The sequence below is a fragment of the Amphiura filiformis genome, chromosome 1, assembly GCF_039555335.1.
Source record: "Amphiura filiformis chromosome 1, Afil_fr2py, whole genome shotgun sequence".
NCBI classification, from domain to species: Eukaryota; Metazoa; Echinodermata; class Ophiuroidea; order Amphilepidida; family Amphiuridae; genus Amphiura; species Amphiura filiformis.
Window position 1 is genome coordinate 47,967,609 of NC_092628.1, and position 23,392 is coordinate 47,991,000.

Genomic DNA, 23,392 nt, shown 5'->3' on the forward strand with positions numbered 1-23,392 from the left:
AAACCACAAGGAAGATGCCAATTTAAGTTTCCTCCATTGCATGCGCTATTGATTTGTACACAAACCGTTCGAGAACAAGGGAACTAGCGCCGTGCTTCCATTGATTAGCACGTTAAAACTAGCGTCATGCTTACTACACAAAGGGCAACTTTTGATTTTGTCTCTTTGGTAGGTTTTAGATCACTGTTTCTTTAATTCGCAACCAATTTCAATAAATAAGGTCTTGAATCAGAGCTAAAGAGTTCAGGTATTAGCTGCTTGTTTTAATTTTAATATACTTGTATTTATTTAGGATATACAGAGGTGAACATAACTGGTACCTTAATTTTTTGGCTTACTGTATTACGATCTGGTCATAATATTGTCATATATACATGTATAATGTTACTTCTACAATTGGGTTTTTATGAAATTATTCAACTAATTTCTCACCTTTCTGTTAAACTTCTCTGCCAGCCTTTCTAGTTTTTCTTGCCGTGCCAACTCCCCCCTGAGAGCCAACTCCCTGTCATGTTCAGCCTTTTCCAACTTTTTCCATGCTTTTTCTACATCACTGGTGAGTTTGCCCTCTGTCGGCTGGTAGGGTCTCATTCTCTGGGCTCGGATTTTGGTTTGTATACTGAAATAGGTGGCTTCTATGTTGCCTCTTTCGACATATCTATGATATATAAAGACAAATAGGGAATAATGATAACAGTGTGTTTGCATCCTGTCTCACAGCGCAAAGTTCATTAAAAAATTTCCACTCGGCAACAGTAGATCACCTCATCAGCCAATAAGTGCTAAGTGCATTTCAACAATACACGGTATACTCTTAAAATTCGCTCTCATCAAAAATTTTACACGAAAAGATTATAAATTAGTGAACATGTGCTAAGAATTGATTTATCCGTATCTTCCAAATGTACCTTTTTCTATTTCACTTTACTTCTCATTATTGGCATCTCCTTATATCATACCCTTATAGTTTTTTATAAGGTAAAAATGGGCAACATATCAATTTCCTGAAAATCCATCTGGTCCTTGGGGGACAGCTCTATAATCCGACGCTTCTATAATCCGAAGGTTCTTTAGTCCGAAGGTTCGCTAGGCCGAACATGTGTTCATAGCATTCGCTAGTCTGAATTTTAAAAGAGGTTCTCTAGTCCGAAAAAAATTTAAAAGAGGTTCTTTATTCCGACGATTCTTTATCTCGAAGGTTCTATAGTCCGAATTTTAAAAAAGGTTCCCTAATCTGAATATTAAAAGAGGTTCTTTAATCCAAATTTTAAAAATGGTTCTCTAGTCCGAATATGAAAATAGGCTCTATAGTCTGAATTTAAAAAAGGGTTTTATAGTCCGAAATTGCAAATAATGAACATTACAGAAAGAATAAGGAAAAGAAAGAAATAATATAATAAAGATAGAACGAAAGAAATTTGAATATAGAACAAACAAAAATGAGAAAGGGATTTTAAGAAAGAGCTAATGAAAAAAATATTGAACGAAATCAAGAATGAATAAATGAATGATGATTTGACACTGAAACAAATGATGAAAATAAAATTCGGACTATAGAACCTGTTTACCAATTCGGACTAAAGAACACGGTATCCGTTTGGGACTATAGAACCCTTTTGCAATTTCGGACTATAGAACCTTTTTTAAATTCGGACTATAGAGCCTAGTTCCATATTCGGTCTACAGAACCCTTTTTTAAATTCGGACTATAGAGCCTATTTTTATATTCGGACTAAAGAACCTTTTTCAAAATACGGACTATAGAACATTCGAAATAAAGAACCATCGGAATAAAGAACCTTCGTAATAAAGAACCGTCAGATTAAAGAACCGTCGGAATAAAGATCCGTCGGACTATAGAGCTTCCACCGGTCATTGGACAGGTGGCTAAGGCCTTGCACATGGTATTGAACATTTAGGGGGGTTGTCCGGGGAATAGGCTGCAGGTATCACCCCCTTTTTTGGCTCTTTTTATGATGAATTATCATCATCCAATTCCAGAAATGCAAAAAAAAAAAAAAAAAAAAAATTAAATATATATTTTTTTACATTTCCGGAAGATTTACATCCCTGATAAAATGATTAGCATCACACTGTAAAAATAAGAGAACAGTAACCAATGGAAATGGAATACTTACTTAGGGGGTTTTTCCTCTGTCCTATACTGTTTAAAGTCTTGCATTTTATGTTGGATCCCATCTAAGGAGTTAGGAAATTTATGATCTTTGAGTTGTGTTATCTTATTGTGGATCCATTCTAATAGGTTGCTGACGAGGTCTTCATATTCATGTTGCAACTGGTCTACTTCCATCAATTGGCCCACAATCTGTGAAGAAAAACCAACCAACAAACAAACATATAAAAGCAATTTATATGTACAAAGTTTTCTAATGCTAGTTGATAAAAAGGATAAATGGGGCAAATACATGATACCAAGGGTAAAAATTTAATTGTTGGGTTTCAATCCCTTCACCTTGTAGTCAGTGTTTACTCTCTCTGGAAATTGGGTGCGCCAAATGACACATTTTCTTCCCAAATTGGCCCAATTTTGGCCCAGTAATTCCCTAATTCACTAATTGTAATACAGCATTACAAATTTTTGTGAGACAAAAATAATTTTCACTGGGCCAAAATTGAGACATACGGCCTCTGAGTAAACACTGCTTGTAGTATAGATTGAAATGTAAATGAATAATATGAACAAATGAACGAATGAATTGATGAGCAAAGAAATGAAGATATTTGCCAAATTACATATTAACTTTCCATAATTGACCGGACCACCTTGTTTGGACAAGATATTTGCCAAATTACATATTAACTTTCCATAATTGTATACAAAAATCTCTTTTGTTTACCTTCCTAGCATAAAAGCTGGTACCCATTTGGTAGAGGGAGCAATCAATGTTGTCCAGCTCAAGGAAACAACACATACAACTGCCCCTGTCGCTCGAAAACACTTTCTAATGATTATGAGGCATACATTCTAAAGTTATACCACACTTGACCTTGTTTATTTGAATAAATGATAAAATAAACAAGATAATGCTGAATTGCAAATAAACATCAAGCTGCTGGTTCGAGCAAAATAATACAATCTCCAAATGTTGACTATCATTGGCTATGATTTCTATGATCGCACAGCTAGTTTACCTTTGACCTGTTTGATAACTGAGATTATTTCAACTTTGTGGTTGTTTACAAATCTAGCGGACCACCTTGTTTGGACAAATGTAGTTTTCAACTAGCCCTGTCCCAGAATGATTATTTGCAGTATTGTACTACCGGACCTTTGGACAAATGTAGTTTTCAACTAGCCCTGTCCCAGAATGATTATTTGCAGTATTGTACTACCGGACCACCTTGTTTGGACAAATGTAGTTTTCAACTAGCGCTGTCCCAGAATGATTATTTGCAGTATTGTACTACCGGACCTTTGGACAAATGTAGTTTTCAACTAGCCCTGTCCCAGAATGATTATTTGCAGTATTGTACTACCGGACCACCTTGTTTGGACAAGATATTTGCCAAATTACATATTAACTTTCCATAATTGTATACAAAAATCAAATTCTTAGTGAACAGCTACAGGTGTGACATCCGATCCTAATTGACCCAAGTTGAAAATATAGCAGGTGCCCATGCAGCAAGCAAGTTATAGGGAGAACCAGGTGATGCAAGCATTATTTAAGATAAATAGCCCACAATTCTTTTAAATTGTATTTTTGGTTCATTGTTACTTGGTAGGAATATGGAGCTTATTTGGGTGGGAATGTCTTATGTGTTGTCCAACATGTCCTGTTCAAGGTGAGGCACAAATGTTGTGACATTTTGTGGTATCTGGTAGAGTTAGGATCATGGAATCAATCATCTTAAAGACAGTTAAGCTAGGTAAATAGGGTGGTCCTGATTTGTAGTGCATCCTGGATTGCTCATCTCTTTTGTTTACCTTCCTAGCATAAAAGCTGGTACCCATTTGGTAGAGGGAGCAATCAATGTTGTCCAGCTCAAGGAAACAACACATACAACTGCCCCTGTCGCTCGAAAACACTTTCTAATGATTATGAGGCATACATTCTAAAGTTATACCACACTTGACCTTGTTTATTTGAATAAATGATAAAATAAACAAGATAATGCTGAATTGCAAATAAACATCAAGCTGCTGGTTCAAGCAAAATAATACAATCTCCAAATGTTGACTATCATTGGCTATGATTTCTATGATCGCACAGCTAGTTTACCTTTGACCTGTTTGATAACTGAGATTATTTCAACTTTGTGGTTGTTTACAAATCTGCTATTTTTGTAAAAGGGATTTTTTTCAAGATAATGTCTGAACATAACTCATCAGTTATGAATATTCCTATTATTTACTTATAACTAGACCTTGTCCTAGCTTGATTTGTTATGATATATGTATTGTATGCTAATTTACTTTGTTAATTTTAATGTTTGGAAGGTAGTCTGAAGCTGTTAGCAGACCAGGTCAATTTATCAGTAGTCTTCAGCTAGCACTGATTTGGTTTTACTATTCATTGAATAAATATACTAGCAGGCAGGCTCATCTTGGACAAAAAGTAGTTTTCAACTAACACTGCTTTGGTTTGATTATTTGGAACGAACATTGTACTTGTAGACCAGCTCCTCTTGGACCAAAAGTAGCTTTTGACAAACCGTTTTTGTTCGATTTAGAATGAATATTTCACTCGCAGACCAGCTCAGCTTGAACTAAAGTAGTTTTCAACTAACCCTGTTTTAGTTTGATTATTTGGAATGAAAAATGAAAAATTTACTTACAGACCAGCACAGCTTGGACCAAAACTAGTTTTCAACTAACACTGTTTTGGTTTGATTGTTTGGAACGAACACTGTACTAGCAGACCAGCTCAGCTTGGACTAAAAGTATCTTCGACTAACCGTTTTGTTTTGATTTAGAATTAACATTTTACTTGCAGACCAGCTCAGCTTGGACTCACATAGTTTTCAACTAACCCTGTTTCGGTTTGATTATTTGGAATGAAAATTTACTCACAGACCAGCTCATCTTGGACAAGTAGTTTTCAACTAACCCTGTTTCGGTTTGATTATTTGGAATGAAAATTTACTCGCAGACCAGCTTATCTTGGACCAAACATAGTTTTTAAGTAACCCTGTTTCGGTGTGATTATTTGGAACAAACATTGTACTCGCAAGTCAGCCCAGCTTGGACTAAAAGTCGTTTTTAACTGGCACTTAATAACTTGGTTGATTATTTGCAACCTTGTACTGGCATACCACCTCATCTTGGACAAATGTAGTTTTCAACTTGCGATAACTTGGTTTAAGTATTTGTAACACTGTACTAGCACAACAGCTCAGCTTCCAAGTAGTTTTCCACTCTGCCATGGTTTGGTCATCTGCAATATTACACCAGCAGACCAGTTCTGCTTGGACCTAAAGTAGTTCTCATCCAACACTGTCTTGGTTTTTGGTTATCAGCGATATTGCCCTGGCTTGGACCAAATGTAGTTTTCAATTAGCACCATCTCAGTATGATTATTTGCAGCAGTGTACTAGCGGACCACCTCGTTTGGATAAATGTAGTTTTCAACTAGCGCTATCTCAGTATGATTATTTGCAGCATTGTACTAGCGGACCACCTCGTTTGGACAAATGTAGTTTTCAACTAGCGCTGTCTCAGTATAATTATTTGAAGCCTTGTACTAGCGGACCACCTCATTTGGATAAATGTAGTTTTCAACTAGCGCTGTCTCAGTATAATTATTTGAAGCATTGTACTAGCGGACCACCTTGTTTGGACAAATGTAGTTTTCAACTAGCCCTGTCCCAGAATGATTATTTGCAGTATTGTACTACCGGACCACCTTGTTTGGACAAATGTAGTTTTCAACTAGCCCTGTCCCAGAATGATTATTTGCAGTATTGTACTACCGGGCCACCTTGTTTGGACAAATGTAGTTTTCAACTAGCGCTGTCCCAGAATGATTATTTGCAGTATTGTACTACCGGACCTTTGGACAAATGTAGTTTTCAACTAGCCCTGTCCCAGAATGATTATTTGCAGTATTGTACTACCGGACCACCTTGTTTGGACAAATGTAGTTTTCAACTAGCGCTGTCCCAGAATGATTATTTGCAGTATTGTACTACCGGACCACCTTGTTTGGACAAATGTAGTTTTCAACTAGGGCAACATTGGTTGATTATCTACACCATTTTATGCAATTGACACATCTGAGCACAGGTGAGTATTTGATTATTGCCTAAAAGTTTTTATTGCTCTTAAAGCTCCAAAGTCAGGGTCGGTTGGTTGGATGTATGAAAATCCAAATAATAAAAAGTGTTTGGCGGTAAACATGTATGCACCTCACACACCTACATACACATAATAAAGTTAATTGTATCTATACAATAAACAGATTTACCTCCTGGGAAATAGGCTAGTCCAAAACCAGTGCCTGGGCAAATCCAATTGATTGATTTATTGATTGGTTGCCTAGTAATGGCATTTTGCAAAGGCCAGTGATGTTTAGGATCTATTGTTTGCGGTGGCCAATGGGAAGTGGTCAATGACATTCTTGACCCGCCCAGTTTTCCAGGATAAGGCCATAAGGATATCTGTCTTGAAAGGAGTAAGATGTTTCTGAAATTTGGTAATGGAAACATTTTCCCACCCACCACACCCAAAATTTTTTTGTTCTCATATTCCAGTATTCAATTTTATCGGGGAGCAGTAGTCGACTGGGAGGCCCCATATTGTATGGGATATTGAGGATCACATACCAAAAGTGTATTGAAATATGCGTTGTTAATGGTAGCCTCTAGGTAATGGCAAACTGCCAGGAAGAGAGGGCGTTAATTGACCAAGGGAGTGGATTCAATAAGTTCACAAGTTATAAACTTCTTTTGGGAGGGAGTCCTCATTTGGGTAAGTACACAGATCTAGGGGTTCAGGAAATCCCTGGAAAAGGGCTTTGTAACTTGCCGGTTAATACATTGTTGTTAACTTCTTTTTAAGAAGTTGGGCCATACTTTGAGCATGTTTGAAATTTCCTGGAGGTCCCGTTAGTTACAATAAATTAATTTGGGCTAACCTCTCTGTGAGAAAAGAGGTGGGACCACACTTGTGTGTGTGCAATAGGGCCGGGAAATTCCGGAGGGCCCCATATCTTCGAGGAATTAATTTGGGTTAACTTCTCTGCAAAAAGAGAAGTTGGGCCACACTTGTGTGTGTGCAAAAGGGTTAAGCAAATTTCCTGGGGGCCCCGTAGCTTACAACGAATTAATTTGGGTTAACTTCTCTGCGAGAAGTCGGGCCACAAGTGTGTGTGCAAAAGGTCTCGCTTAAATTCGTGGTGTGCCCCATATTCATTCATTTTCATTTATTCATTCATGTAGTCATTTCTTTCATTCATTTACGTATCTTTCAAGGATTTAATTCGGGTTAACTTCTCTCTGAGAAGTTGGGCCACACTTGTGTGTGGGCAAAAGGGGTTTGTGGGAAATTTCCTGGAGGGCACCATGGTCATTCATGTTTCATTCATTTATTAATGCAATCATTCATTTCTTCATTTCATTCATTTATGTACCTTACAAGGATTTAATTTGGGTTAACTTCTCTGCGAGGGGGAAAATTAGGCCGCACTTGTGTGTGTGTAAATTAAAGGGCTCGGGGAAATTCCCTGGAGGGCCCCGTATCTCACAAGGAATTAATTTGGGTTAACTTCTCTGTGAGAAGTTGGGCCATACCTTGTTTTGAGAGGCCCCGTACCTTACGGGTAAGTAATTTAAGCATAGGCTCGGGAAATTCCCGAGAGGGCTGTATCTTACGGGTAAGCAGGTTACTGCAGGTACACTGTGTTTAGATGGTTAAAAAAAAAGGGACATGGCCACAAAAATTTCATCTTAAAGCCAATTATATGAAAATAATTTGATCACCATAGGTAATTGCATAAGTGTTTACAATAGTAATAATTCGTTACTGATATATTTGAGAAATAGTGCATGAGAAGTTGAACGAAATTATGTCAAATATCCAGATTACTTTCCTGAATGTTCCCGGCTTCAGGAAAGTAGGATTAATGTTATGCACTTTTCTAAGGTATTTATATTAAAGGATTGACTCAATAAATGTATGTAAATTTCTCTTGAGAAGTTAGGCTACGTTTGATGTATTGAACGGACCCTTTTGGTCCGTATTTTATTGGATAAGTTGAAGTTAAATCCAATTCTGGATTACAAATAAATGGAGATACTCCTGACGGATATGCCTAGCAAAACTTTTGAGTAAAATGTGCCTTATTTCATCTGGGGGTAAACATCAGCAAACTGTTCACCTTACTGGTGCCAATATATTTGAGTTTAATTGGCTTTATCTTTTTTTGTTTTATTTGCCACAGTATGGACTGACCCTACACCCTCCAATATTGGATAGTTTTTTTTTAATAGTTTTTTATACTACCTTTGATCTATCCTCTATCCACACCATCCAGCAAGCGCAAATGACTGCAATTCTTGTGTGTCCTCAGTTATATGGCCTTTTCTTGTATGTCCCTGACTGACATTGTTTACAAATGGGTCCCTCCTTACGTCAAATAACCCCCAAATGACTATGCAAACGAGGATATTACTTCAGGACTTTCACCAGCTAATTGTTAACACAAATCATACATGATTTTTATGACATTGTATTTTAACCTATCAATCAAGGATATATATATTATGTGACACCATGGGGGCCAAAGGAGGCATTTTTGAAAATTGAGTTACTATAATTATTACCTTATACAACCATTAAGCTATCATATACTGAAAACACTGAAGGTCTAGAATACTTGGTTCTAAAGTTACGAGGTTTTGTGATGTGTATTTTTTGATGGTTTTTTTTTTAAATCCATATTTTTGCCTTTATCTCAGTTTCAAATTTGCCGCATTTGGCCCCCATGGACCAGATCGTGTCACATATTATGTTTTGATCACTGATAGAGGACATTCTCCTTAATATTTATTTATATTATTTGCAACCCATTGCACATATTTACAATGCGGAATGTAGCGCATCACACTGACGTCCTCTTTTGAAGGTGATTACAAATGCACTCTGCCCACATACACCCCTACATTTATTTAACCGAGGACTCTGTACTGGACCGAAAACATGGATGTGATTTTTTTCTTCTGATTTGACCCTTTTTAAAAATGGACTTATAGGCTGTTTTCAGTCAATTGCACATGTCAGCTTATACAGGATGGTCCTCCATTGTAGTAAGGTCTATGGTTGGAATGTAAAGTTAATATGAACATCTGCATTTTCTGTTAAATGCCTACGCACGCTCTCTCTCTGTAACCAAAGTTTCCAATGTCAACACATCCGAATATTAATTTCAGAAAGGAGCCACAATGAATCGACACAGCACACTGGTGTTCATCCTCAACCATATTGTTGCACCATATCTCAGAAATTTGTTCAATCAAAAATGGAACCAATTCTATCCACATATTCCTTGGCAAGATAACGACAGCAGTTTTCAAGACTTACTTAACTTGGAGAAGACAAAGGCAAGGAAAACACTGAAGAACTCGGGTGACAGCAATGACTGGGACCTCACTGGTTTGTTTTTTGTTTTCCTATATTCGGATTCAATTGGACAACGTTTGCATAACTCCAATGCAGTTAATATAATAACTGCTGTTGACGAACTTAGAAAAATCAGGAATGAAATATCACACGTGAACAATAACACACATCTAACTCGCAGTGATTTTGAACGCATAGCCAAGAAAATCAAAAGATACCTATGTGACCTTGGTTACATTAATGCAGCTGGAGATATAGATGATGTGATTCAAGAGCGGCTGCTTGATTCAACATCAGGAGCAGATACTGATGATGACTATGTATGTAGCTGTGGAGCTGATGTAGATGTAAGTTGTAAAGATTGGTTTCGTTGTATGTTACGTCGTAACATAAAAATGAAATTAAAATTCATACATACATACATATGGCACATCATCAGTATTATCATAATAATTTTGCTTATGGTTACACTTTATTCATATGAAATCCAAAATGGGCAACTTTCCATCCAGACAGCTTTCCATTTTCCTGAAGAATTAATCCCAAAGGACTTTATAGGAAGAGAACAAGAAATATCTCAGCTAATTGATTATATCAAACATGGTAAAGCTCCCCAAGTAGCTTTGCATGGGCAATTTGGAGTTGGAAAAACATCTTTGTCCCTGATAGTTGGACAAGAATTGATGCAGCAAGGATTTAGTGTTGCATATTGTAACTTTACAGAGGGGCAATCCATTGATTCTGCTCTTGGTACAATAGCTAAATCTCTAGGGCTAGCTCTGATTCATAGAGATCTAACTTTCCCATTAAAAATACATGATTTAGCATCTCAGGTAGCTGCAATAGTTGCTAACAAAACACTCTTTATATTTGATGATGTAGATCATTTATATAAAATTGAAGTAACACCTGCATGGGAACTGATCGTAGCATTTAGTAGAATAGACCATCTCAAAATACTTGAAATAACTACCAGTAAATGGAAAATTGAATGGAATGGTATCCCAATCCCATCAGTTCACCTCAAACCACATCATCATATTGTACAGTTACGTTTTTACTTTCCCACTGAATTGATACCAAATAATTTCACAGGCAGAGAACAAGAAATATCTCGGCTAATTGATTATATCGAACATGATGAAACTCCCCTAGTACATATGCATGGGCAATTTGGAGTTGGAAAAACATCTTTGTCCCTAAAAGTTGGACAAGAATTGATGCAACAAGGATTTAATGTTGCATATTGTAAATTTAAAGAGGGACAATCCATTGATTCTGCTTTTGATACCATTGCTAAATCTATAGGGCTAGCTCTGATTCATATATATCAAACTTTCTCATCAAAACTAGATGATTTAGAATCTCAGGTTACTGCAATAGTCAGTGAAACCTTCCTTATACTTGATGATGTAGACCATTTGTTCAGAATTGATGAGACAGCTACATTTCTACTGATATCAGCCCTTGGTAGGAGTGACCATATCAAGATACTTGTAATAACAACCGGTAAGAGGAACATTGAATGGAAAGGGGTCCCAATCCCATCAGTTCATCTCAAACCACATCATCAAATTATATAGTGATGTTTCTACTTTCCCACTGAATTGATACCAAATAATTTCATAGGCAGAGAACAAGAACTATCTTTGATTATATCAAACATTATAAAGCTCCTGAAGTAGGTTTGCACGAGCAATTTGGAGTTGGAAAAACAGTTGGACAAGAATTGATTCAGCAAGGATTCAGTGTTGCATATTGTGAATTTATAGAGGGACAATCCATTGATTCTGCTCTTGACACCATTGATACATAAACGGTTCCAAAAAAGTAAGTCCCCCCCCTAAGAAATGTTGGTATAATCCAAAAACGGATTGATCAATTCTCTTCTTTTAAAGTTTGGAACATAGACTGATTAGTTATGCATCAAGTGAGCGGGTTTTTATTGCTACTTTTTATCATCTTCATTGCAAAATACAGCCATTTATGAAATTTTCGGCCAAAAAAAGTTGCATTTTTCTACATAGGCTTTTTATGCTTCAATTTGTGTTTGACAATTTTTTCCCTTTTAGTTAGTAATTTAATCAAAAAGGAGCATCTTTAATTTGATTACATTTAAGTCGCCCCCCTCAAATAAACGCCCCACCACTTTTTGCAACCAAGATGTTTAAAAAATGCCGATATTTCCATGCTATCTTGTGTAGTACATGTAAGCTTACCAAGTTGCCCACATAGTCGATAATAGCGTCACTTTTTGGCGAAAATCTGGATTGGAAACCCGGAAGTGAACCAGAAGTCAGTGTTTCTAGTTCATAGTTCGTCATTTTGCTGAATCTCTAGGGCAAACTCTGATTCTCAGAGATCACAGTATCTGATCAAAAATAGATGATTTAACATCTCACATTGCTTTAATAGTTGCCAATGAAACATTCCTTATATTTGATGATATAGACCCGTTGTATATCATTGATGAGATGGCTACATTACACCTGCTTGATGCACTTGATACCATTGGCCATCTCAAGATCCTTGCAATAACAACCAGTGATTGGAGACTTAGAAGGGGCAAGATCCCAATCCCATCAGTTCACCTCAAACCACTCACTCATTCATCTTCAAAACTTCTACTTCAATCCTTACATCCACCTCTCTCAGATTTCCAAGCAGAACACTTAGGTGAAGTGATTCCTGGAATACCATTTGTTCTTGAACTGATTGGTTATCAACTCAAGGCAAAACAGTTAACATTTACAGATGTCACTTCAATGAAACGTATGTTGAAAGGCATAGCCACAAACGCATTACAAGTTGAGGCCGAAACATTTTTCCCACTTCTTGCAAATATAATAAGCATTAATAGACTTAATATAACAGAACAAATATGCTTCTTACTTTGGGTATTGGGGCAGAATCATAGTATGGTTAGCATTGATACCTTGACACATTTCACAGATCTGGGTCTCATTCAGCCTGTACCAAAGTCAAATGAATTTAAGGTACACGACATTGTGTTCAAATATGCCTCAAAATGTGTGAATGCAAGTGGTTTGCTGTTATTGAAACCAACACATTGCATGTTATTTCCTTTGATACTATTAATCATATCAATTCTGCTCTCAAAGTTCAAGCTTTTTACCAGCATTTGTCAAGTGTTGTTTTATCATAGCTGTGTTCTCTACTTATGTGGATACATTTGTCAAAAGATGCTATCAACAAACCAGCATCCACTGCTTTCCACTGATAAATACATATTTTTCCATGCTTTTATACAGGTGGTCAATTCTTTAAGTATGGCTGGCTGGTATATTGCTGAAACAATTGATCTGGGAAAACAATATGTGTGGAAAAATCTCATTCTATACACTTCAAATGTATCACTAGCCTTTGTACTTACCATAATCTGTTACTTCATATACAAATATAACATACCGTTGAACATAGCACATGAAGTGGATTGGGAAACAGGTTTCCTTATATGTAGCATTTCTAGACTGGTAACTTTGTGCAAAAACTGGCATCATATTCCAGTCACTTTAAGAGGAACAAATGTTTTTCTTAAACAATACTGCGAGTATTTTGGTATAGCAATTCTGCTCTTCATTTGTTACTCTTTCAGCCCATTACTAGTATCAACTGAGAATTCCAGTGTGATTGTGAATACAACTGATCACTTTCTGAAATTTCTGTACTTTATTCTGAATTTTTCAATGTACTTGTTAGAAGCAGCAAATGATACTAGACACTTTTCAAAATTGTTTAAAAAACAAATTTTGATACTTTTGTGCATTTATTCCCTGTCATATCTTGCTTCTTTCATCACCACCACAGGCAGTACTGGATTTTCTGCTTTTGTTTTATGCAGTACATGGGGAATACAGTTTGCCACAGTACACTACCATGTCAAAAGAGCACATCTTCAGCTCCTGAATTTTGCTTATGGTATCTACGTTCATTACTATCATGTTCCATTATATTCATCCTTTGTACAAGCACTCACCTCAAATGACATTAAACTACACTTACAAGCTGTCATATTAATTTCAATATTACTTAGATATGTTATACATACAAGATTTAGAGGTCGAAATAAGCAGCACTTGCTTCTACTCTTTTTTGTGGTTATTATGGTCAATGTCCCCTGATCACATGAAACCACATCTCTAAATAGGAAGCAAAGATCAGTATTTTGAGAAAAGCAAATTGTGCAACTGAATTCAATAAAATACATAAGAGAAAGTTGAAAACTACCTGCCCAAGTTCTTATAAATTCCTGATTTAGCACTTGCTACTACAATAGTTATCAAAACTAAGCTGTTCATGTCAGTTTTACAATATTTTTGTAGCCTTTCAAAATGTGATGTTATGTAAGAAATGCCGAGTTGACTTATTTTGAAGCTAAAATCAACAAGGGGTCTAGAACTAGCTAGGTAAAGGTTTGAAAAAGCAGCTTGACTCTCCTCTATAGATTATTCAAATTGAACTTGAATTTCAGCAAAATGCTAATTATGAAGAACTGAGAACCTCCCAAGTCATAAAGATGTTTGGAGAGCGTAGTTGTTATTACAGTTATTGTAGGTAAAGCAATTAAAACGTGTGCATCCTTCACACTATGATGTTTCATACATATCCATATCATATGTTGTACACATGACATATCTGATGTACTGACAATGTATCTGTATATGGTACATTAGTCTTTAGAAGCACGGTACATACAAAAGGAAGTCGGCATTTCAACTGGGTTAAAAAGATGGAAAATTGAAACGACTACACCAACTTCATGCAGCGCCATCCCAATTGTGCCTATCTTCAAAAAGCCAACAGTGCCTTACCCCTATCATACCACTGTCACTTCTTGAGATAAACCAGACTCCTTATCTTATCAATCCATTTGCCACCCTTCTGTTCTGATTTCATCTTAGCAAATTAAAGTCACCAAAAAGTGCCTTTTTATACTCTTGACAACCACTGCTTCCTCATGAGATGAATCCAACTCCTTACCTTTGCAATGCGTTTGCCACCCGTCTGTTCTGATTTCATCTAAAAGGCACCTGCCAAACCAGTGTCTCCTCAAGAGACAAACCAGACTACTTACCTTTGCAATGCATTTTCTACCCATCTTAGCAAAGCAATGGTAGTAGGCTGCTACATAAGTCACCACAAACCTAAAAGTGCCTTTATATTCTTGACAAACCACTATCTCCTTATGAGATAACCCGTCTCCTTACCTTTGCAATGCGTTTTCCACCCGTCTGTTCTGATTTCATCTTAGCAAAGCAATGGTAGTAGGCTGCTACATAAGTCATCACTGACTTTTCATCTGGTTTAGCAACATCAACATCTGCAACAAATAAAATAAACATAACCAAACATTATATATATATTACTGCTCATAAAAGTTCACATCTTGCTAGATTTGCGATTGAAGTTCAAAGTTGTTTAAAATCATGAAAGAAATGGTAAAAATGGTTGATCACCTGATGCAGAGAGAGTGCGGATTCATCTGAAACTTACTAAAAAACATTTTCTTACATGTGAAATTACGGTTCACAAATGAAACGTTAGATTTGGAATTTTGATCTCTTTGAATATTAGGATTCGGGAATGGTGTCAATCCAATGTTATTTAGTCTTAATGCTATAAATATTTTTTTTAATGTGTTGGAAGTGTCATAAATTAATTGTCTAGTGTTTTTTTTTCACTGTGAAACTACTTGGTATAGAATGTCTCAAAATAAAACTTAATTTACTGGCATATGTAAAAAACACCAACAGGATAAAACTAATGTATGCAGATGGCAATCAAAATGAGAGTTGAAATTTAAGGGGTATAATCCACGCGTCTAGTACGCACTCGTTTCTAACTGAAATTTCTGTGAAATCTTGTCCACAAGCGCAGTTCTTGGCGCCACGCTTTCGCCAAAACTAAAAACTGCGTGGAGTGTAAGCCCAGACGCTGGTAAGAAGTTCAGCTACGAGAGTACCATGTTTTTATCGCCATTTACCGGTACCAGTGATTTTTGTAAAAGAAAGAAAGATAAACAAAGAAGGAAAGAAATAACTAAAGAAAGAAATCAACAAAGGAAAAGTTCAGGAGTGAAAGAAAGAAAGAAAGAAAGAAAGAAAGAAAACTAATAAAAGGAAGAAAGAAAGAAAAGAGAAGGAATAAAAGGAAGATAAAAAAAGAAAGACAAAGTGAAATAAAAGAAATAAAGGAAACTGAAAAAATGGATGTAATCAATCAAATAAATAATGACAGAAAGAAGTGAGAAAGAATAAGAAGAAGAAAGGAAACGAAAACAAAACAAAGACAGAAGAAGGAAAGGTAAGAAAGAAGGAAGACAGAATTAAATAACGAGGGAAAATAAAGATAAAATAATAATCAAGATAACAAAATATATAGACCTAGGCCTAATTAGACTAGGGCGAGCCCATTTCAGAAATCCAAAAAATGTATTATTTCATGGAAAAGAAAATTATGATGTAATTAAATGGTATTAGCGTTACACATCTCTCATATGGTTACCTATAAAGTGTAACTTCGTAATGTAATGTAACACAATTTAACTCAATTTTTGTAACGCTGGGCAAGTGGAAATCAATAATACGTAAAAATAATATAATTATTATAAAACTAGGTCTATATTTTTTTTCTTATGCATACTGTCCATTTAAACATGCACCGTAGGCCTCTACGAAAAAATATATAAAAGGGTGATATCAAACGGCCTTTTTATTTGTCTTATTAACTAGTATTATATAACTTATTTATTATAAAGTAGTTTCTTATTTTACTGATTATTAATATAATGAAATTATTTCAATAGTATTTTAAGGTAAAATTCTGTAATTTGAAAAATATATCACATGAAGTCAATTTTATTTTTTTAATAAAATGGCTATTTTCACATCTGACTTACTTCGCGTGCAACTGACTTTATAACTTAATGATAAAACGAGAATGATAAGTAGATCGAACCAAGTTGTCCCAGCAAACACAAAAAAACGTTGTTTTAAACATTTGGGTTTTGATTTAAGTAAATTAAATGTCGGGTTATATAAAAGTCATGATAACGTTTTAAAACGTTTTGTATGAAAACACACTACAATAATATTTCTAAATTATTGTTTTCAAAGTGTTATTGTAAAAAATATGTTTTTTCCAAATATTTTGTCAACACTAAAATAACATTATGTTAGAATGTTTGCAGTATAACGTTTTTGAGTGTTTTGAAAACGTTTTATACCCTTTATAACCCTTTAAATAACCCGACATTTAAATGTTTGCAACCTTTTCTAACCTTTGCGAATGATGTCGAAAATGTTTTGTGTTTGCTGGGTATACATACCCAAAATGAGATGATATTTAAGTAATATTAAGGGATCTAAAATGAGCGTTTATTGGGTTTCGACAGTATTTTTTGTGGGACATGAGAGCACCTCAGACCTATCGAATTGCATTCTGAATACGAAGCATGTCTTTCTGATACCAAATAATTTTCATTTTTGAAAATCACAATATAATACAAATTTTATGACAAATTATAAAAATTTGATATTTTTCAAATTTTTGATATATAACAGTCCTCAAGTAAATTATATAAATCTAATGATATACTCTTAAAGTGTATGTAGCAGGGAGAAAAAGCCGACGGTCAATTGAAAATTTTGACCTTTCATATTGAAGATATGGATTTTTTCCCAAAAGACCTAATTTTTTTTGGTGTTTTGGGAAAAATCCATATCTTCAATACTGAAAGGTCAAAATTTTCAATTGATTGTCGGCTTTTCATCCCACCTACATACACTTTAAGTATCCTACATACACTTTAAGTATAAATCATCAGATTTATAAAGTTTACTTCAAGTACTGGTAAATATCAAAAATATCAATTTTTAATGATTTGCCATAAAATGTGTATTAAATTGCAAATTTCAAAAATCAAAATTATTTGATATCAGAATGACATTCTTCAGATTCAGAATGCAATTCGATATGTCTGATGTGCTCTAATGTCCCAAAATAAATACTGTCCAAACGCTCATACCCCAGCCCTTAATATCATTCTAAACATGATAAATAACGGGATCCGCTAATTAAGTTAATAATTAAAGACCTATTCAGTGATAGCCTGCACAAAATTAACATTGTTTATAAATTCCATAGGAGTGAAGAATAAGTCATTAAAGTTGTCATAGGTAGGCCTACAAGTATTTTTGCTATGCAAAACAACGAGAAAAAACGGCAGCATTGACAAAGTTCAAATTCAATTCAATTTGAAATTACAGATTTATGTAAAATATCTCATTTTGTTTGTTGGCGCGCATGGCTTAACCACTTTTGGTTTTCGATTTATAAAGAACTTTTGAATCAAGAGGGTTAATAAAACCGAAGAAAATCACCCCACTGTCATGTTGCAAGTGTTTGCGATATCACCTGCATATGCGGACAATTTAGCTGCGTATGAGCTTCGACAAGTTTTTTATGAGTGATGCGCTATGATATCGGACTGGTATTTTGAACCAAAAAATATGCCATTTCTGCTCAAATTGCGAAAAAAGTAACTCAGTGACCCCTATTTTTTATTAGCTTTAATGAAATATCCTATCAGTGCGCATATTATATCAAAAAATAAGCAAAATTGTTCGGGTAGATTTTTTGCTATAATCGAAAACATGTCTAAAATTGCCATTTTCCCATAGACGCCTGTACTAATTTTTCCCCAAAACAGCATTTTCAAAATGGTTATTTCTCAAAAACTAACTCCGTGACCCCTCTTTTTTATTTTAGATATTCGAAGTATATCGATGAAATTTAATTGGTACTGTAAGTTTAAGAAAAATTGTTCAAGCGGGATCTTGTATGGATTATACCCCTTAATTTGACTTCTTGTCATGTATACTAGTTTTGATCCACACAGACTTTGTACTGTATATAGACATTTAGCCAAAGTTACGGGACCTCATAAGACACAGCATAGATAGTTTCAAAAGTTTTGTACAATCAGCACATAAGTGTGCCTCTTCACTTTATTGTAATTCAAAAATGTAATAACTAATGATAATGTGATTGCAAAATATGTATTCTTTGAATCAGAGATTGAGTTTTTACAATTTCAGATGTGTTATTTAAATAACATTAATATTTCTAAACATGTTTAGAAATGTTATGAAACTTATTGTTTTTGCACCAAACACAAAAGGGAACACTGTGTCAAGAATGCTCAGCTCAGTGTCACTAAAAATATGTATCTGCAATACAATGTAGGCCTACATGTAACATAAATTAGCCATATCTATTTTGTGTTGTTGTATATGTAAGAAATTTGTACATTGTACTACTGAGTTAACAAAGCTGAATGTAACTTTGTACCTTTTTTTAAGGTACTATATAATTTTACTTTATGTATTTTATGTTTTCTGATATTTTGTATATTTATATGCATTACGTTACAATGTATATGAGTCTCTGGATTTAGACCTTTGTGACTGTTTGGTAATGATACTCTTTCCAACCAAAAGTTGTTTTTAGTACCGTAGTATAGACATGTGATATCACTATGCTCCGACTAATGCATATTGAGTCTAAAAAACTGTGTGTGTGAACCACACATATATGCAATGTTAGGCCTAAAATATACACTTCACTGCTTAATTTATTATCAGGTTTGACTATTTTTCTCCTCAGTTATCACACCCCTATGGTTGAAACTTACAAGATGTAAAAGAAACAACAAAACATGATATATTAAAGTCAATCTTTGCTTTTGTTTTTAAAGTTTGTTTACATGACAAACATATCATGGGTTGTGTAATGGGACTACTTGCAGTGATGCACACATCATGCAATAGTGACCGCAGTCGTTAGTCCTGTATTTTGCACTCTTGCATGAAGAATTTGCATGTTGGATCCAATATGGATTGATTTGTGATCCCTCAGGAAAGGTCTGTAAGTAGTACACATCAGGAGGATATACCAACCTCCCACAATAAGCAAAGTGTCTCCTGTTTTTTTAAAAAAATCTTCCACAGAAAAGATGGGGTCGAGTCATTAACAAATTATAATAAATAATAATGACCATCCAACACAAAGGGGACGTAGTGTCTGCAGAACATGTTCCGAGATATGAGCCATTAAACATCATAGAAAAAAGAAAACAAATTATTTCCGAATATACACAGTTATTGAATTTCTTACTCCCTTTATAGGGACTTGTGATATATCAAAATAAAGCTTATTTTTAGGAAAATGTGCCTGTTCAATATTTCAAAAAGTAAAATGCCCATGTCACAGCCCTTTTGTGGTGGATGGTCATGTATGTGTAACAATAATTGGGGTATTTTAGAATTGTAATAATATAATAAACCCTAACTTATCGCTCATGGTTGGAACCTTTAGTAAAGCATGGTTTGAAGTCTGACGAAAAGATCTTCATATAAAATACTATGTAAATCTAATATGAGTGGATATTCATACGTAGTGGTAGATAAAATAATAGAAGAGTTTAACTTCAACACTACACTATTTTTCACTCACTTGGAACGTTTTCACTAGTTTGACTAGCATCTTCAGCAGATGGTGATGCTGTGATGATATCTTGTCTACAATCGTGATATCCTTCACTGATTGAAGACAAGATATCATCACAGCATCACCATCTGCTGAAGACGCTAGATACTCGAACTAGTGAAAACGTTCCAGGTGAGTGAAAAAATAGTGTTGTGTTGAAGTTAAACTCTTCTATTATGTAAATCTTACAAGAAGTTGCATGCAAGTAGCTGAATTCTGTCCATGATGTTTTGTAACTTTTGGAAAAATGTAAAGAGTATAAAATCATGGCTATCATGTACATCTTGAGAGTAACATTCAAGTGTCATCCTGAAATATTTTTAATACAAAACAACTGCCAATAGCGGCAGGAATAGGATTGAGCTGGCAAAACAGATATCTTTCTAATTAAAAAGAAATAGTTCTGCATTAATTTTGTCTGATACTGGGGTGATAGAATCCATTTCAAGAGATATGCAACCAAAGTTTAGAAAACTAAATAAATATGAACAGATCGTCATCAACTTGCCTGTATGAATAATTAATTGTACGAGGTGATTATCAAATGCAAAGGTCAATGTATACAGAGTGTATGATGGCGTGCTAACATGTGTTGCACTGAATGAATGTATATTATTGTTCACTGTAGTGTTGTAAACATTGGCACATATTATATTGCACAGTTCAGATGCAACAGGTGCAAAACAAAAAGTTCAGTGGACTGTGAGATAGAATACATCAAAAAATATGTAAATAAGTGATAATGATACTAAATATTTGCCAAGCCAGAGGGTATACAATGTGTATATAAACAAAAGAGATAAAATTCCTTTAAAAAAGGTATGGGGCACCCAATGGGAGCTTTAATGTGATGTGCTGAAATGTAACCATTTGGGTAAAATTTTCTTCTTTAAAACAAATGGATTGTTTTTAAATAGAAGGAATGAAGCTCAATTAGCGGGTGGCCCCAAAAAGGCAACTGTATCATTTTGTTCAGTAATGATGGATCATATTTCTGTATCTGTATAATCATAAGCAACAATAACATTTACCACTATTCTTTTGACTGCTAAGTGCCAGAAGTGGGTAAGTGGGTAAGCTGCCATACATTGTGTGTAAATTGCCAAATGTTCACAAGGCAGCTATTGCACTTACCCACTTCTGGCACTGAGCAGTTGTTTTATATTTTTAAATGTTTTTTGTGTGTGTGTGTGGTTATTTTTTTATATGATATCAATTACGTTTGTTATAGTTTCAACAGAACTACCGTATTTCGTCATATAAACCCCTCCCGGGGGGCGTTACAATTTCCCAAGGGGGGGGGGGTTTATTCAAGGTCAATTTTAGAACGATAATTCCCGTTAAAATCATTAGGAAAACTTAAAACTCACGCTAAAATGACGAACTATGAACTAGAAACACTGACTTCTGGTTCACTTCCGGGTTTCCAATCCAGATTTTCGCCAATTATTAACGCTATTATCGACCATGTGGGCAATTTGGTAAGCTTACTACACAAGATAGCATGGAAATATCTGTATTTTTGAAACATCTTGGTTGAAAAAAGTGGTGGGGGCGTTTATTTGAGGGGGGGCGACTATTTGACGAAATACGGTAAACATGTTGTGACAATAATATTGGCAAAGCAGACACATACAAAAAGAGGCGAAGTAAAGTATATATTTTTGGTCAAATAATGTATATCATGTCTGTTTTTGTATCAAGATAGATGTATTTAAAACAAAATGATAGTTGTATTTTGTGTGTCTTCAATTAATATTTGTATCAGAGAAGCTGAGAAAGAAACTTTCCTGATTGTATAATGCATGTTTTTATTTTATATGCAAATACTAATGTAAAATAAAACAAGATTGAGGGATAACAATTCCATTTGCCTAGCAAAGGGTATACATGAATAATATTTTTTAAAGAGAACTTTTTTCTTTTGTTCAGTAATGGCTGGTCATATCCATATAATCATAAGCAACAATTATATATAATATTGGATGGCTTCGAGTATGATACGAGAATATACTGCACAAGTCATGAAAATACCGACCGAGCCAAAGGCGAGTTCGGTATATTCATGATGAATGATAAAAATAAGCCATCCAATATTATTATTATTATATAATATGAAGCCTTTTCTATGCTTTTTGAATGCTAAAGTACAAAACTAAACATGTTGGTGCCATTTGGAAACCAGTTGTTTAGTGTAATAATTTTCATGTTTGCTGGTGATACATAACAACAAACTGAGTAGCAAAATCAATTATGCCTGATATGGTCTCTCCGCAATCCGCATGCACAGGTATGCCGTGCAATGCGCTACAAGTGCGTGCCAATGCAAAATGTGTGCTCCCGTTCAGTATCAGAAAATCTTGCACGGTATTTCTGTGCAGTATTAAAATTTTGTGGTACAGCTAAAAGCTTCATATTACCGGTATATAATAATAACATTTATTGCATCTAGAAGATGTAAACCTGGGCTCAAAAATGTGTTTTTGCTTATGAGGGATATCCTGGACAAATTCTACCAAAAGTAGCCCTTGTGTGTGTATTTTACCATTGTCAAATATTTTTCACACTGGCTACTTTTGAGCCCTGGTGTGAACCGAATCTGATAATTATCATACAGTGATATTTTGAGATGACGTTCATATTTTAATATGAACATGTTAGTACTTTCAAGCACTGTATATTAAATTTGGTATATATTATTTACCAATAAGGATTATATAAGTTTAAAATATTTGGTGTCTTTTGTTGGTATTACATGTACTATTACCTTCTATCAATGTTCAAGATATTTTGTATTTTCACTTCAAATAATATTGTATACAGTATGCTTCCTATGCAAATACTAGTGTAAAATAAAAAAAAACTTAAAAAAAAACATGTTGGTACAAATTTACATCTTTGTCAGTTGAATATTTACAATGTACATTGTCATGTGTGCAGACAAATGTCCTTACATATAGAAAGTATAGGCTACACTTTATGTTTTTTGAATAGTTTTAAATTAATTTGATCTTGTGTGTGGTATGTCTTATAGCCCATACTTGAGTTATATGAAGGGAAATTAATCCATAATTTAAAATTTAATTTTTTTTGTAATTTTGATAAAAGGTACAATATATGGTTCAAGCAAGTATCAATTAGGAAATCACCCTGATCATTTCTGATAATTTGTATAATTTTAAATGCATGCTTGAATCATATTTTGCACAAGTTTATTGCAATTATCGCAGCAGGGTGACGATA

At 34.7% G+C, this 23,392-nt stretch overlaps 1 protein-coding gene across 1 annotated transcript in view; it reads right to left on the reverse strand.

Moving 5' to 3' along the window:
- The window catches only part of LOC140161228 (spectrin beta chain-like), a 130,901-nt gene that overhangs the window by 85,207 nt on the left and 22,302 nt on the right, over window positions 1–23,392 (reverse strand). The window contains 3 exon segments of the mRNA XM_072184684.1: window positions 433–658; window positions 2,139–2,326; window positions 14,809–14,921. Of these exon segments, the coding sequence (XP_072040785.1) occupies window positions 433–658; window positions 2,139–2,326; window positions 14,809–14,921 (527 nt within the window).